Source organism: Aricia agestis, chromosome 1, assembly GCF_905147365.1.
Source record: "Aricia agestis chromosome 1, ilAriAges1.1, whole genome shotgun sequence".
In the NCBI taxonomy this organism is placed as follows: domain Eukaryota; kingdom Metazoa; phylum Arthropoda; class Insecta; order Lepidoptera; family Lycaenidae; genus Aricia; species Aricia agestis.
In genome coordinates, this window is record NC_056406.1 from 2,832,326 (window position 1) to 2,845,620 (window position 13,295).

Here is a 13,295-nt window from a genome sequence, read left to right on the forward strand (position 1 = left end):
ATAAGCTTGTATGTAAAGTCACTTGCTTTCGACTTCCTCCAAAATGTACTGCCTGAATCTCTTTTGCATACTGACATTCGTAGTTTTCTGAGAAGTCAACATGTTCGATAGCTTTATCAGGTTGCAAATTGTCTTTCAATGTCCTTGTAGCGTTATGTTGAGCTGTCACTCTTCCACAATGTTTTGAAAAGTTCTCTAGCTTTATTTTTTCAAAAGTCAGAATTGCATCTCTTGGCCTTGTGATGCTTTTCTCTTTTTTCACAACTCTGATAATCTTTTCTTGTCCATTTTGCACAATTTGTTCTCGTTTTGAAACCCAAACCCAATAAGGAATATTAATTTATTATTAATTAATTAATTAACAGAATTATTAAATTCTTGATAGTTTGCTATATTTTTTGCTTCGCAATCTTTGCATATCCTCAGCAAACATTGAGAACTAAAATGATTACAGCAAATGTCTATCAGCACGTCAGTGGAGTTTTTGTGAGGAATAATATCGTTTTTATGCAACGCTGTCTGTAAGGCATGTCTCCTTAGATTTTTGTGATAAAAAAGAATCCAAAACGGCCTTAATCTGCTAAAAGTTGTGAAACTTACTTTACAATTAACTTTTGTTAAAAAAAATCTGTGCAAGTGATATAAGGAGTTCGGCAAACAGCGCCTCTGTTTAATTACTCCAGCCTTACTTACTGTCTCTTTCTTCCCAGCAGCACACAACTATTCTCATCTTCATCTAGAAACTTTTTATATCCTCTCGTATTTTCTTTACTTTTGAACTCTTCTGCTCGCTTAGTCTTCGTCTAAAATATTTGATAGTTTTCCTAAACACCCTTTGTCTTTCAATGTATTTTTTACATTTACTTGTAGATTTCTTGAAAATTCTTGCTTAGCTTTGTGTGTTTTAGAGCTTTATAAGACTGCAGTATTTTGTCATTAAACGTATCCATATTACTTTCTTTTTAGGGTTCCGTACCCAAAGGGTAAAAACGGGACCCTATTATTGAGACTTCGATGTCAGTCCGTCTGTCTCCAGGCTCTAACTCAAGAATGGTAATAGCTAGAGAGTTGAAATTTTCACAGATTATGTATTTCTGTTGCCGCTATATTAAAAAATACTAAAATCAAAATAAAAATATTTAAGGGGAGCTCCCATACAACAAACGTGATTTTCTTAACGTTTTTTGCTCGTTATTAATGATGACAACAGATAGCCACCAGAAATATTGGATCCACGCCATGCTCGTGGAATGCAAATCAGTTCAGTAGCAGCAAGCCCGTTGGAGCTTGTAGGGGCAGGATGCTTGTCTTCTCAAGCACGTGGTCCGCTCCGGAGCGTAGCTGAAGTACTCTTGAATTTTGATACACTTTGGTCGGCCGACCACACAAACAAGTCCACAGTGTTTATATTGAAAACCAAAAGGGAAAAAAAACATGAAATTCCAGCTGGAATATTAGCCTTTTCAATGAAAAATTATCAGAACAAAATTTTCTCGTATGGATACTCTTCATCAATAAAGAGCCCGCAAGGCTGAATCGATATACCTTTTTGTTTTTGCATCTGCTGCAGCGCTTGTTTTTCAGTTTATTTCCAGCCATTCACTTGAATCTCTCTGTAAGATTGTGGACTTTTCAACAGCATATCTGTCTAGTGTTTTCAAATTATTAATAAAGTTCTCCTTTGCTTTTTCAATATGTTCTTTGTCCATATCAGGAGCAGAACTGCGTTGTCCATAATCTTGCTGTACGGTATTATTAGCTTGAATTTCTTAATTTTTTTACCGGGTGCTCTCTGCTAAATTTTCTTTTCAATGATTTTATTTTTTCATATTCCTTTATTTTTCCTTTAGGGCTTTTACCCAAAAAGGATTTTCGAACGGAAGATATTGCTGATTCATTATTGAAGGATACTACTGCTGCAGAACATTGTGCTTGGTAGCCTCTACGTTGAGAGAAATTTATTCTTTTACCACCAACTAATTTAGCGATAACACTGTTCATCCTTTCTACAGTATTCGTGTCAACATTTTCTAAAAGACTCCTAGATTTTGCTGCAGTTGTAGCAGCAATAGCGTTTATGCGGAAGAGAAGGGAAGGTAGTGATTTGAATTGAACCCATTTCATTATTTTCATTGTGATCCTTTTGGCAGTTATAATTTTGACATAATTTGTGGTCTCCGTATGCGTGTGCCACTGAATTTAGAATGTCATTATATAAAATAGTTGTGCGCATGTCACTTTTATTGTGATTATGAATTATAAAATTTACTATCGCTTTCCGCATACTCATTATTCTTGAGTATTTTAAAGTTTTTCTATATTTTAAGTCATACTTAGTTTCTTTGGCAATAGCTCGTAACTTTTTACAAAAATTACGAAAGATATGATTCCGGTATTCAATTTTTTCGACGGAAATACCAACGCTTTTATATGGATCTGCATTAACGATTTTGCTATAGGTAGAGGCATCTCTGTCAGCTATTACTCTTGCATAAGCAAGAGCTCGAAGTTCCTGTATAGTTTTTATAACACTGATGTTCTTTAGGAGCAAAATTTTTTTTTCCGCTCGTGCACAAACCGTACAATATTTATTTTTTACCCCTAAATATAGTACCTGCCCAAACCTTTTACCAATAATCACGGCTACACCCGATAAAGCTTTGAAATTGGAACCGTAAGACCTTTGGCACCAACATCCATCCACGTATACATCAACTAAAGGCACACCATTTTTAACCCGACCTTCGTTGATGGCAGCATTCTTTCCCGTTCAGCTGCAGCTTCCATGGATGCAACTGCTTCCTTTTCCCACTTTTCATAAACTTGATCTTGAAGTTTAACATGATATTTTCCAGAAAACACAGGAATGTTTATCGCCGAAAAAAATTCATGGAACTGTGAATAACCTATAGCCTATAGGTACCTGAAGATACTATTCCGGTGGTAGCAGCTATATTAACATTTATGTTCTCTGTGTCCTTGGTGAAATTGTACTTACGTAATTTTCAAGTTTTTCGTATGCAAAACAATTATAGTCTCCCTTCGCGACTGTTTACGGCGGGAGCGCACCGTCGGGCGTCGACTGGGCATGAAATATTGAGTCGAGAAACAAATTTATTCGCGTTTATGGCACGAATTGGCAACGTCACATTCGTAAGATATTTTCAAGTTCACTGTCCAACATCTGACCCCCACTTACCACGGGGCCGGACTGACATGGTGTGAAGTGTCCGTAGGTATTATTATTATGGATTTCGCAGGTGGCGGGCGTATCGTTCGCTTTCGACCCGACGGCGCCGGTGGGGCGGCGCATCGACGAGCGCGTCGTGAAGATCGGCGACGAGTACCTGTCGCGCACGCAGACTTACCGGCTCGCCGTCAAGCGGTACCTGCACGCCGGCAACGACGGCTACACCATGCTGCCGGGGTGCAAGCTACTGGTAAGTTCGACTTTTCACGTCTCTTATACTGGCTTCTCACGGCGCGTAATATCAGCCACGCCCCGCCGCGCCTTTGAAGTTAGGTCGACTACAATCGAATCGGACGCGCCTGCTTGAGCCAGCCCGCGCCACCTCGATCTACTACCTTCACACGGTGCCTGGCTCGAGCTGGCGCGGCGCGGCTCGTGATATTACGCGCCGGGAAAAGCCAGCATTCGGACCTGTGTCACCACCTCCTGATGTGACCCGGATAGGCTATCCACAACTTATCTGACAGATGGAGTATGGAGAATCTGTCATATAAGTTGTGGATAGCCTATCCGGCACTTGTCAGGAAGTGGTGAAACAGACCCTAAATTTGGCTGAAAGAATTAATGGTTGAAAAGACTAGTATTGTTGGAACAATGCGGCGTGCATGACGAGAATTACCACTAATTTGTAGAGGTGTTCGTACTACAAGATAATTATGAAACTGTTAAATTGAAAACGTAGTGGAATTGTTAGTGTTCAAAACGATTTTGGGGGTAAAGTAATCAAGACCTTTTCGACGGAATAAAAGAAACTAGAAATTATTCTGTTATGTTACCTACTATCAGAGAAGTTGATTCATAGGCGATTGAGAGACCTACTGCAAGATGCAACAGTAACGGCCGTTCCCAATATTTGATCTATCTCTGGTTTCGCCCTACTAGAGATAAGAATAGCTCACATTAGACATTAGAGACATATATTTTATGTCAATTCAATGTTAGCTGCTATCGGTTGTATGTCAAACCAGAGATAGATTGAATATTGGGTACGGCCGTTAGTCGGATTATATCAGTTCAATGTAATTCGTGATAGACCGCGACCAAATTACGTAGGTCCACCATCTATGAATCAACTTCTCTGATAGTACAAACTACAAAGTATCACTCGAAACAAAATATGAAATAATCTTCATCCGAACATCAAACCTCCTGGATTTTTGGGAGTCGGTTGAAAATTTCGATACCTCAGTTCACTGGAACGAATGTTCTAGGTGCCGGAGGATATGTGTCCCGAAGTGGGCACCGCTATACAGAACCACTTCGCGGCGATCGCGGTGCGCACCGGCCGCGCGCGACCCAGCAAGCACCGCCAGTCGCTCGTCACGCTCAGTCGCAGGTATGGAGTTTTTTTTTCTACGTCGAAGCAAAAAGAAGGGCAATGATTTTGACCTTTAAGGTATAAGAAAATTAATAATAATATAATAATACGAGCTTTTGCCCGCGGCTTCGCTCGCGTTAACAACTATTATTATATACAAACTTTCATCCCCTATTTTAACCCCTTGAGGGTAGAATTGATCAAAATACTTTCTTAGCGGATGCCTACGTCATAACATCTACCTGCTTGCCAAATTTTAGCCTGATCCGTCAAGTGGTTTGGGCTGTGCGTTGATAGATCACCATGTCAGTCAATCACCTTTGAGTTTTATATATATAGATAACGAGCTTTTGCCCGCGGCTTCGCTCGCGTTAAGAAGTATTATTATATAAAAACTTTCATCCCCTATTTGAACCCCTTGGGGTTGGAATTTATCAAAATCCTTTCTTAGCGGATGCCTACGTCATAACATCTACCTGCATGCCAAATTTCAGCCCGATCCGTCCAGTAGTTTGGGCTGTGCGTTGATAGATCACTATGTCAATCAGTCAGTCACCTTTGAGTTTTATATATACAGGGTGTAACAAAAACAAGTGATAATAATTTAGGGTGTGTACGTGTTCCCTGTAGAGAGTTCACTGTGAAAGTAGCAGCGCTGAAAGACCAAAAAATTTTTTCACTTTTGTATCGGGATTCTCGTGACGCTCGGGCCCTTGCCCATACAAAAGTGAAAAAAAATTTTGGTCTTTCATCGCTGCTACTTTCACAGTGAAATCTCTACAGGGAACACGTACACACCCTAAAGTATTATCACTTGTTTTTGTTACACCCTGTAGAAGAAGAAGAAGATATAGAAGATAGATAATACTTTGGGATGTGTATATGTTCCTTGTAGAGAGTACACTCTGAAAGTAGAAGCGGTGAAAGACCAATTTTTTTTACTTTTTTATGGGGAAACTCGTGACTCTGGGGCGCTTGCCCATACAAAAATGAAAATAAATGGTCTTTCAGCGCTGCTACGATGACAGTGGACTCTATGTTAGAAACAAATATACCGCCTAAAGTATTATCACTTAGTTTTGTTATTAAGTGATAATTCATTTTAGTATCTTCACTGCGGTGATTTGTTTGAACCACCGATTGTGTATTGATAACTTCCAGGTAAAAAGTACCATCGAAGAAATTGATTTAAGGCGGGGATTAATCTCAATCAAAAACGATAACCTTGCACACAACCAAAGACAAAGCGTATACGCATCGCAATAAGATTCATTTTAGCTTAGCATAAAACTGTAGTTACTCGGGCGGATCTTCTCTATTTTTCATGTTTTTTTAAATATCTTTGGAAATAAATATTAAGAAACAAAATTGTTCGGTTAAAGAATTTTTAATATAGATTTACTAACAATTTATTCAAATAAAATGTACAATTATCCTAGTTAATACTTATATTTCGATGAAATAGAGTTTTTTCGGAGGTAAGTTTGTAAATTAATTACAGCCAAAGTGTTACGTTTTATTAAAATGTTTATGGTTTAAGGTATTTTGAATATTGTGCTTTATATCTCATATTTTTTAACACTTCGTTATTCTTTTGGAACTAGGTAAACCGGGAGTCACGGAATAACAAATTAGGGTTTAGCCTCGCCTTAAAGGCCTACGTCGTATAGTTTTGTCGATTCAGTATTAGTAGTTATTTGTCGGCTGGGTCTTGACATAACGTCACCAAACTATGTCGGTCCACCTTATCTCTGAATCAACTTATCTCTTTCTGCTTCAGGCACAGTCTAGTCAAGTCGTTGGACTGCGGAGAGCTGGACGGTCCGCCTCCGCTGCGCCGCGCGAACACATCTGTTTCGCACGATCCACCGCACCACAGGTAAAATAATAATAATATACTTTTGGATCCAAGTATGCACTCAGGGATATGATTTTAGTTCATACAGGGTGTAACAAAACTAAGTGATCATGCTTTAGGGTGTGTACGTGTTTCTTGTAGAGAGGTCACTGTGAAAGTAGCAGCGCTGAAAGAGTATTTTTCACTTTTGTATGTCGTCGTTACGCTGAGGAAATACGTGAAAAAAATTGGTATTTCAGCGCATCTACTTTCACAGTGAACTCTCTAAAAGGAGCACGTACACACCCTAAACCTTGTACATCCATACTGATATCATAAATTCGAAAGTGTATCTGTCTGTCGCCTCTCTACGTCTAAACCGCTGAACCGGTTTTACTGAAATTTTGTATGGAGATACTTTGACACCCGGGAAAGGACATAGGATACCTTTTATTTTGAAAAAAAACCTACGATTCCCGTGCGATAAATGACTTTTGGCGCAGTGGAGTTGCGGGTGTCATCTAATGTTTGTATAATAATTTGGCGCTGTAGCAACGGTGTGATGTGCTAAAGAAGCGCTTACACGGGCAATAATAACGGCAATAATTGCTCGGCGACACGAATAGAGCGATCTGGAGCAATTAGTGGAGCCATATTGGAGCAATTTATTTCATATCGCTCAAATATTCGATGCATCACTCAATATTGTATTGCGTAATATTGCTGCTTGTTGCCGCAAATAGCTTGATGTAGTCGTGACGTCAAAGTTGACGAGAATTGACTGGAGTTGAGCAATTTGAGTTGCCCGTATAAGTGCACCATTAGTTTAAGACGTCGTTAGATTCGCGTTCACTGTAACAGTGACACTGGATATACCCATAATGAAGTGGCGATTTTTAGTTTTAAAATTTACTGTTTGTACTTGTTTGTATCGAAGATAAATAGGACTACTTATAAGTACCACATTTTGAAGTCGTTCGTGTGATTTAGCACGAACACAATTTGACCGCTTTATGTCAAGGTCAAGCTAAACAGGGTATTTCTCTATTTTCAAGACTTTTTTTGACAATGTTACAGGTTGACTCGACGTGCCTCCCTAGACGACCTCGAGCAAAGTGCTTGCGAGCTGGCCCCAAAAGTGGAGAACCGGATTATAGTGCTCGACAAGCCGGAGGTAAGTCTTACTTTAACCCACTTTTCCCAACGTACCCTAACATGTCAACACGATCAAATCGAGTGAGCGCCGCGCGCATTATGTCAATCAATCATCCCGGGATTTCCGGGCAGTCTTTTTTTTTTTTAATGAGATAAGGGGGCAAACGAGCAAACGGGTCACCTGATGGAAAGCAACTTCCGTCGCCCATGGACACTCGCAGCATCAGAAGAGCTACAGGTGCGTTGCCGGCCTCTTAAGAGGGAATAGGGTAATTGGGGAGGGTAGGGATGGGAAGGGAATAGGGGAGGGTAGGGAAGGGAATAGGGTAGGGGATTGGGCCTCCGGTAAACTCACTCACTCGGCGAAACACAGCGCAAGCGCTGTTTGACGCCGGTTTTCTGTGAGAACGTGGTATTTCTCCGGTCGAGCCGGCCCATTCGTGCCGAAGCATGGCTCTCCCACGTAAACGTCTGAATCCCCGGTTTCAGAAGCTATTCTCAGATAAGCAAGCGCATCCTTCACATAAGGCTGGCTTTAATATCTTTCATAAATATCTCTTTTAATTTTTATGCTTATGTTTTGATTTGGTCATTATTTTCTACTAAAAATATAAATATCCAAAATATAGTGTTTTTTATATCATAACCTATATAGGTTTAAAATTAGAAAGTATTTTTGGGGGCTGGGTTAAGGGGCGTCGTAAAGAAATGGCGAAGTCACAATGGCGTCACAGTACAAATAAGTTTGGGAAGCCCTCTGACCTATGCTATAGATTATTTTTACCGACATTGGTATAACGACTTACGCCGCCGCTGCTTTGTTGTGTCAAAGAGCAAAATGAAACCTATAGCCTTGGTCAAAAAGTGGCATGTTATTTGAATTTCAGTCGGTGACGTCATGATGACGGCAGCGGGTTTTTAATTTAACCCATCGATCGTGGAATAACGAGACACAATAGCTTATCTATTGTTATCGCGGTCGGATGCGGCCGCTTAGGGCTTCATGAATTAATATTATGAAACTGAATATAAACATAAGTATTTGCAGCGAAGGCTTTAGCCCGGCCGCACATTGTCCGATTTCTGAGCAGAAACAGTTGAATTTTGCCGGACCGCCACCCCGCACACTATCCGAAATATCCTTCCGGCGATTTCGAGCTCACTCGGCTCAGTACAAAATGTAAGAGACAGCGCGGACGTTCAACTGTTTCGTATCAGAAATTTCGGACAATGTGCAGCCGGGCTAAACAACAGGTTTTGTATGTACACTAAGGACTAACGCAATGATATAAGTTAGAAAAAGGCCATATGACACATATTAACGGATTAACGATTAACGTTAACTTGCGTTAAATCGTCCGAAATGTAACGCTTTAACGTTTAACGAAGCTTACATTTTTTTTAACGGATTAACGATTAACGAAGTTAACTATTTGATTAACGGTGCCCAGCTATGGTAATATCTTGGGAGACAAAACAACAAAGAACTGTGGCTTTGTCACGAAGTTAAGCAGAATACATGGCATCAACGGAAGCGTGTAAAGAAGCTCACTATTTGAGGAACTTACTGTTTGAAATTACAAATAAGAAATAAACTATTGATTTATATAATGATAATCAAAGTGCTTTAAAATTAACGGAGAATCCTATTTTCCATAAGAGAACCAAACACATTGATAAGTGTTATAATTTTTGTAGAGTGTGTTAATGATAATAATATTGTATATGTTAAATACTTACCATCAACTGAGATGCCAGCTGATTTACTTACAAAGAGCTTATGCTCTAATAAGCATTATTATTTATTGGATAAGTTGGGGGTTCAGGATATTGATATTTGTGTTAATATTTGTTTATGTTGTAACATTGTTAGATATAGTGGTAGTATTTTGTTTTGTTAATGTTAGGGACAAAACAAAATACTTCTATAATTATTGTATCTACTTAACTAAATTATACTGCACTCTTCTTTATCAACATGCAAATGATTTATAATAACAATAAACAAATCACTCTCTCTATAAGCACCGGCGCTGAGTAATGAAATGATAAAATGAAACAAATCTCTTCTCACTCGCATGCGCCTGAAAATGTATCTAGTTTCCCTCCGGTCGAGCCGGCCCATTCGTGCCGAAGCATGGCTCTCCCACGTATTATATTTATATATTATCCCACGTATTGTTTTTGTTTCGCTGCTGCCGTGCCGCGGCGCCGCGCTGCCCGCCCGCCGGGCACTTGTCGTTTCATGCTAACTGTCTGAACCAGTTTTCGCGCCGCGCCGCGGTGCCGTGCGGTAAATAGTAGGCATTGGATTAACGATTAACGGAAGGTAACAAGTCCGTTAATATTTGTAAAAGTTAACTTAAAAGTTAATCCGTTAATCAAAATGTTAACTTCGTTAATTAACGATTAACGGATAAACGAGTTAATGCCCAGCTATGGATATTACACAGTTTGACAAAGTGAAACAGAAACGTGTGTATGATATTCTATCAATTGTATTCCCACCCCAATCACAGTGTTACCAAGTTAAGGGGTTTCCCCGCAGATTTTGGGGGTAAATAAGTGAGATGGGATTTTTTTGGGGTTCAGAAATGTTTAGGGGTATTTTCAAGGATTTTATGACTTTTTTTTTATAAAAATAGTTTTATTCTACCACCATACAATTAGAATATTGCTACATTATTAATTATGACACTTTAATTTTTTTAAATTGATTGTCCGATTTACATTAAATCTTGTGGAACATTTAATCTATCCAATAAAATGTTAAATGATGATGGGCAAAAATGTATGGGCTCTGGTACCTTGAGCCCTATGGCTCAACAAGAATTGATTGTATATTTTTTTGGAGGTGTACCCGTGTACATTAATGACCAATAGGGCGCTTGTCAAGATTCGTTGTACTTTTTGAGTAAAGACACGTTAAAAGTGACATAAGCGCTTGTACATTTCATGCGATAACATCACGTTATATTATGACATGATAATTTTTAGGGTTCCGTAGTCAACAAGGAACCCTTATAGTTTCGGTCTGTCCATCTGTCCATCCGTGTGTCTGTCCATCTGTCTGTCCACGGTTTTTCTCAGAGACTATAGGACCTAAAAAGCTGTAATTCGGCATGAATGCACATAATATTAATGATGCCGATAAAATGTTATATAAAATCTCAAAAATATATATTTTTTTTATAGTACCTCCCGTACACATCAAGCGGGGATGATTTTTTTTCGCGTCCACTCCAACGTGCGGGGTGTCGTTGGATAGTTTGAATGCGCTGCTAACTTCTCCATGTTCCTCCGTTGTAGACTCCATGTCTTATAATTTGCTTTTGATTGAATCAGCCGTTATGCTTATGCCTGAATGTTCTATGGCCATGATCATCGGTGAAAACCGCTCCGGCAATCCTGCTAGTATCAATGAACCCGTCCACTGGTCATTAATTTCAAAACCCGTGCCACTTAATTTCTGAGCTGTGTCGATAATTTGGGTCACGTAGGGCGTCATTGAGTTACAACTTTCCAACCTTATAGAAATAAGATTTCGCAATAGACTGGTTATTCTGGAAAAACCGTTGTCATCGAATAGCTGTTGTAGTTTTTCCCATCGTATCTTCGATGTTTTTACATTCTTCGCTTCTTTCTTCGCAGATATGAAAGTATTTGTTGGCGTCTAGTATCTTCATAGAAGCTTTTTAAAGCTGCTTTGAATGCTGCACTCCTTGGTCGCAAATCAAAGCAACTGGCTATAGGCCACACCCTTCTACAGCTGCAACTACTTCTTTGAGTATTTGTTTTAATTGAACTTCGGAACTAATATGCAACTTCACACTACAGTAATAAAATGCAATTGGTTGTTGCCACTTATAAATTCCTCTAACTCCTCTAACCATAAATACAAGTGCATGGTCAGCAAAATTGTTTTTTCTTTCTTGTAGCTCCACAAATCCCTTTATTTCATCTTTGTTTTTATCATAAGTCAAGGCAGTATCTATTAAAGACATTTCATCGAATATTATGGAGCACCACTTCTTTTTATCGTTCCATTCTGCCACCTGAAAAAAATATGAACAATGTTAGAAATGTGGTTAAGTTATTAAGAACAATAATTACATTACATAGTTTTCTATTGCATGCAAGTTAATTGTTAAGCTAATAACATTTTTATTGACTAGTGAACAACCATATTTTTTCAATTAACTAACCTCTTTTTTCAATAAATTGAAGACCTGTGAACAGATTCCAGTTTGGATCTCTAATTTTGAGACCATTTTGTTCAATGTCGATCTCGATTGCAATATAAATATTTTATGCAAAAATTTGTAGCACTGGACTCTGTTTCTTGATAGATATTCTTTTTGTGCACAAGTTAATTTGCATCTTCATGATTTGTTTCGCATATGGATTCATATGTTGTGTAAGCTTTTCAAAAGACTTCTCTTTACTAAATTTCAAACTCTCTTAGCTCTGCAATGGAAGTCAGCAAGGTTTTTAGCTTTTTTACATTCATTATAAATCATTTCATAGGTTGGTGTCAAATCTTTCATTTTTTTAATTAGCCGCTTTCTACAAGATGTGAGAGTCCTCACAGTCTTGTAAGAACCTGAAACATTGTAAATTAATGTACCATCGGTGGCCAAATTATTATACTCACATGAAAAAAAAATCAAATTTTGGTGTCTTATAAGGTAAAATTGTTTTCTTTTAAAAAAATATTATTCTTTTAGCCTTATGGTAAGGTGTAGAGTCCTGCATAAATATGCGGCTGCCGACTGGCTACTATTCAGCCATCTCGGGATGGAGATAAGTTTGTTAAACTCGCAGGTTTTGGTCTTGACGCATGGTTGCTTCAATTCATTGATTGATCCATATCGTAACTTACGAAGCAGGTTTCACTCGTTCAACAACACAGCTTTCATCAAAATTTTCATGTCGCCTGCGACAGACTAGGAATTGTCCTGGAAAACACCTGGAAATAACTTTAGGATCCTCAAATTTAGATAAGTTCCACATTTTTAGATAGTCATTGATTTCATTATAAAAATCTTTAATTTTAGTTAAAAAAAAATCCGTATTATTTTATTCATCATGTAACTTCTTTAAAATTGTTCTTACTCTTAGAGGACAAAAATTATTTATATTTCTTTCCTCTAGTAATAAAATAACTTTACACAAAATCATCCTGATTTCGACAACACTGTTTTCTTTTCTTTCCACTTTTTCAATATATGTGTGAATTATCGCGATTACTGAATGAACCAGGTACCTTCGGCACAGTCATTTTAAAAAACTGCATAATGTAGGTACAGTACATTATACAGTTTTTTTTTTTTTACTGACGTTAATGTAAACTACGGTTTTGCTGATGCCAGCAATATTTCCGAAGGTGGGAATATTGCCGGCAACGCGTTGGCAGGATTGCCCGAAGTGGACATTTTGATTAAAATAAAAGTGTACTTACTCTAAATTGATATCTACTTACTAAAAAGAAATAGGTAATCAAAAAGTGCTTTCGTTGTCGATGATAGGGGTTATGTCAGTATTATTTGCCGATATTGGTTCTACATTCTCAATATTCTCCACATAGCTCTTCGACCTAACCTTGTCAAAGTATTTTTTTATTATAAGGGGCCATTTGTTGCACTTAGTCAAGTGACGAGCTTTAGTAGCATTTTTGTTTGATAAATTGCGTCACAGTATTGACTTATAAACTTTTCTTTATTATTGGCTAAAAC

At 38.3% G+C, this 13,295-nt stretch overlaps 2 protein-coding genes and 1 long non-coding RNA gene across 5 annotated transcripts in view; 1 reads left to right on the forward strand and 2 right to left on the reverse strand.

The window, feature by feature from the left end:
- The window catches only part of LOC121725930 (snake venom 5'-nucleotidase), a 196,135-nt gene that overhangs the window by 115,973 nt on the left and 66,867 nt on the right, over positions 1–13,295 (forward strand). For all 3 annotated transcript variants that reach the window (XM_042113140.1, XM_042113132.1, XM_042113123.1), the window contains 4 exons: positions 3,261–3,440; positions 4,462–4,586; positions 6,349–6,447; positions 7,483–7,579. In XM_042113140.1, coding sequence (XP_041969074.1) covers positions 3,261–3,440; positions 4,462–4,586; positions 6,349–6,447; positions 7,483–7,579 — 501 coding nt within the window. The remainder of the gene's footprint in view (positions 1–3,260; positions 3,441–4,461; positions 4,587–6,348; positions 6,448–7,482; positions 7,580–13,295) is intronic.
- LOC121726031 lies at positions 2,319–12,993 on the reverse strand. Its single transcript, XR_006035478.1, has 3 exons — positions 12,913–12,993; positions 2,797–2,798; positions 2,319–2,332 (listed from the first exon to the last, which is right to left on the reverse strand). It is a non-coding gene; the product is annotated as an uncharacterized LOC121726031 (long non-coding RNA).
- On the reverse strand, positions 11,200–11,884 carry LOC121726003. The gene is made up of 2 exons (XM_042113221.1): positions 11,766–11,884; positions 11,200–11,615 (listed from the first exon to the last, which is right to left on the reverse strand). The coding sequence occupies exons 1-2, from the start codon at positions 11,829–11,831 to the stop codon at positions 11,307–11,309; spliced, it is 375 nt and encodes a 124-aa protein (XP_041969155.1). The 5' UTR covers positions 11,832–11,884; the 3' UTR covers positions 11,200–11,306.

What these genes read in the sequence shown, in the direction of transcription:
- LOC121726003 (XM_042113221.1), bottom strand. Translation starts at nt 11,831, where the DNA reads ATGGTCTCAAAATTAGAGATCCAAACTGGAATCTGTTCACAGGTCTTC. An exon ending in TCAATTTATTGAAAAAAGAG is followed by an intron (nt 11,616 to 11,765) that starts GTTAGTTAATTG and finishes TATTTTTTTCAG; the next exon opens with GTGGCAGAATGGAACGATAA.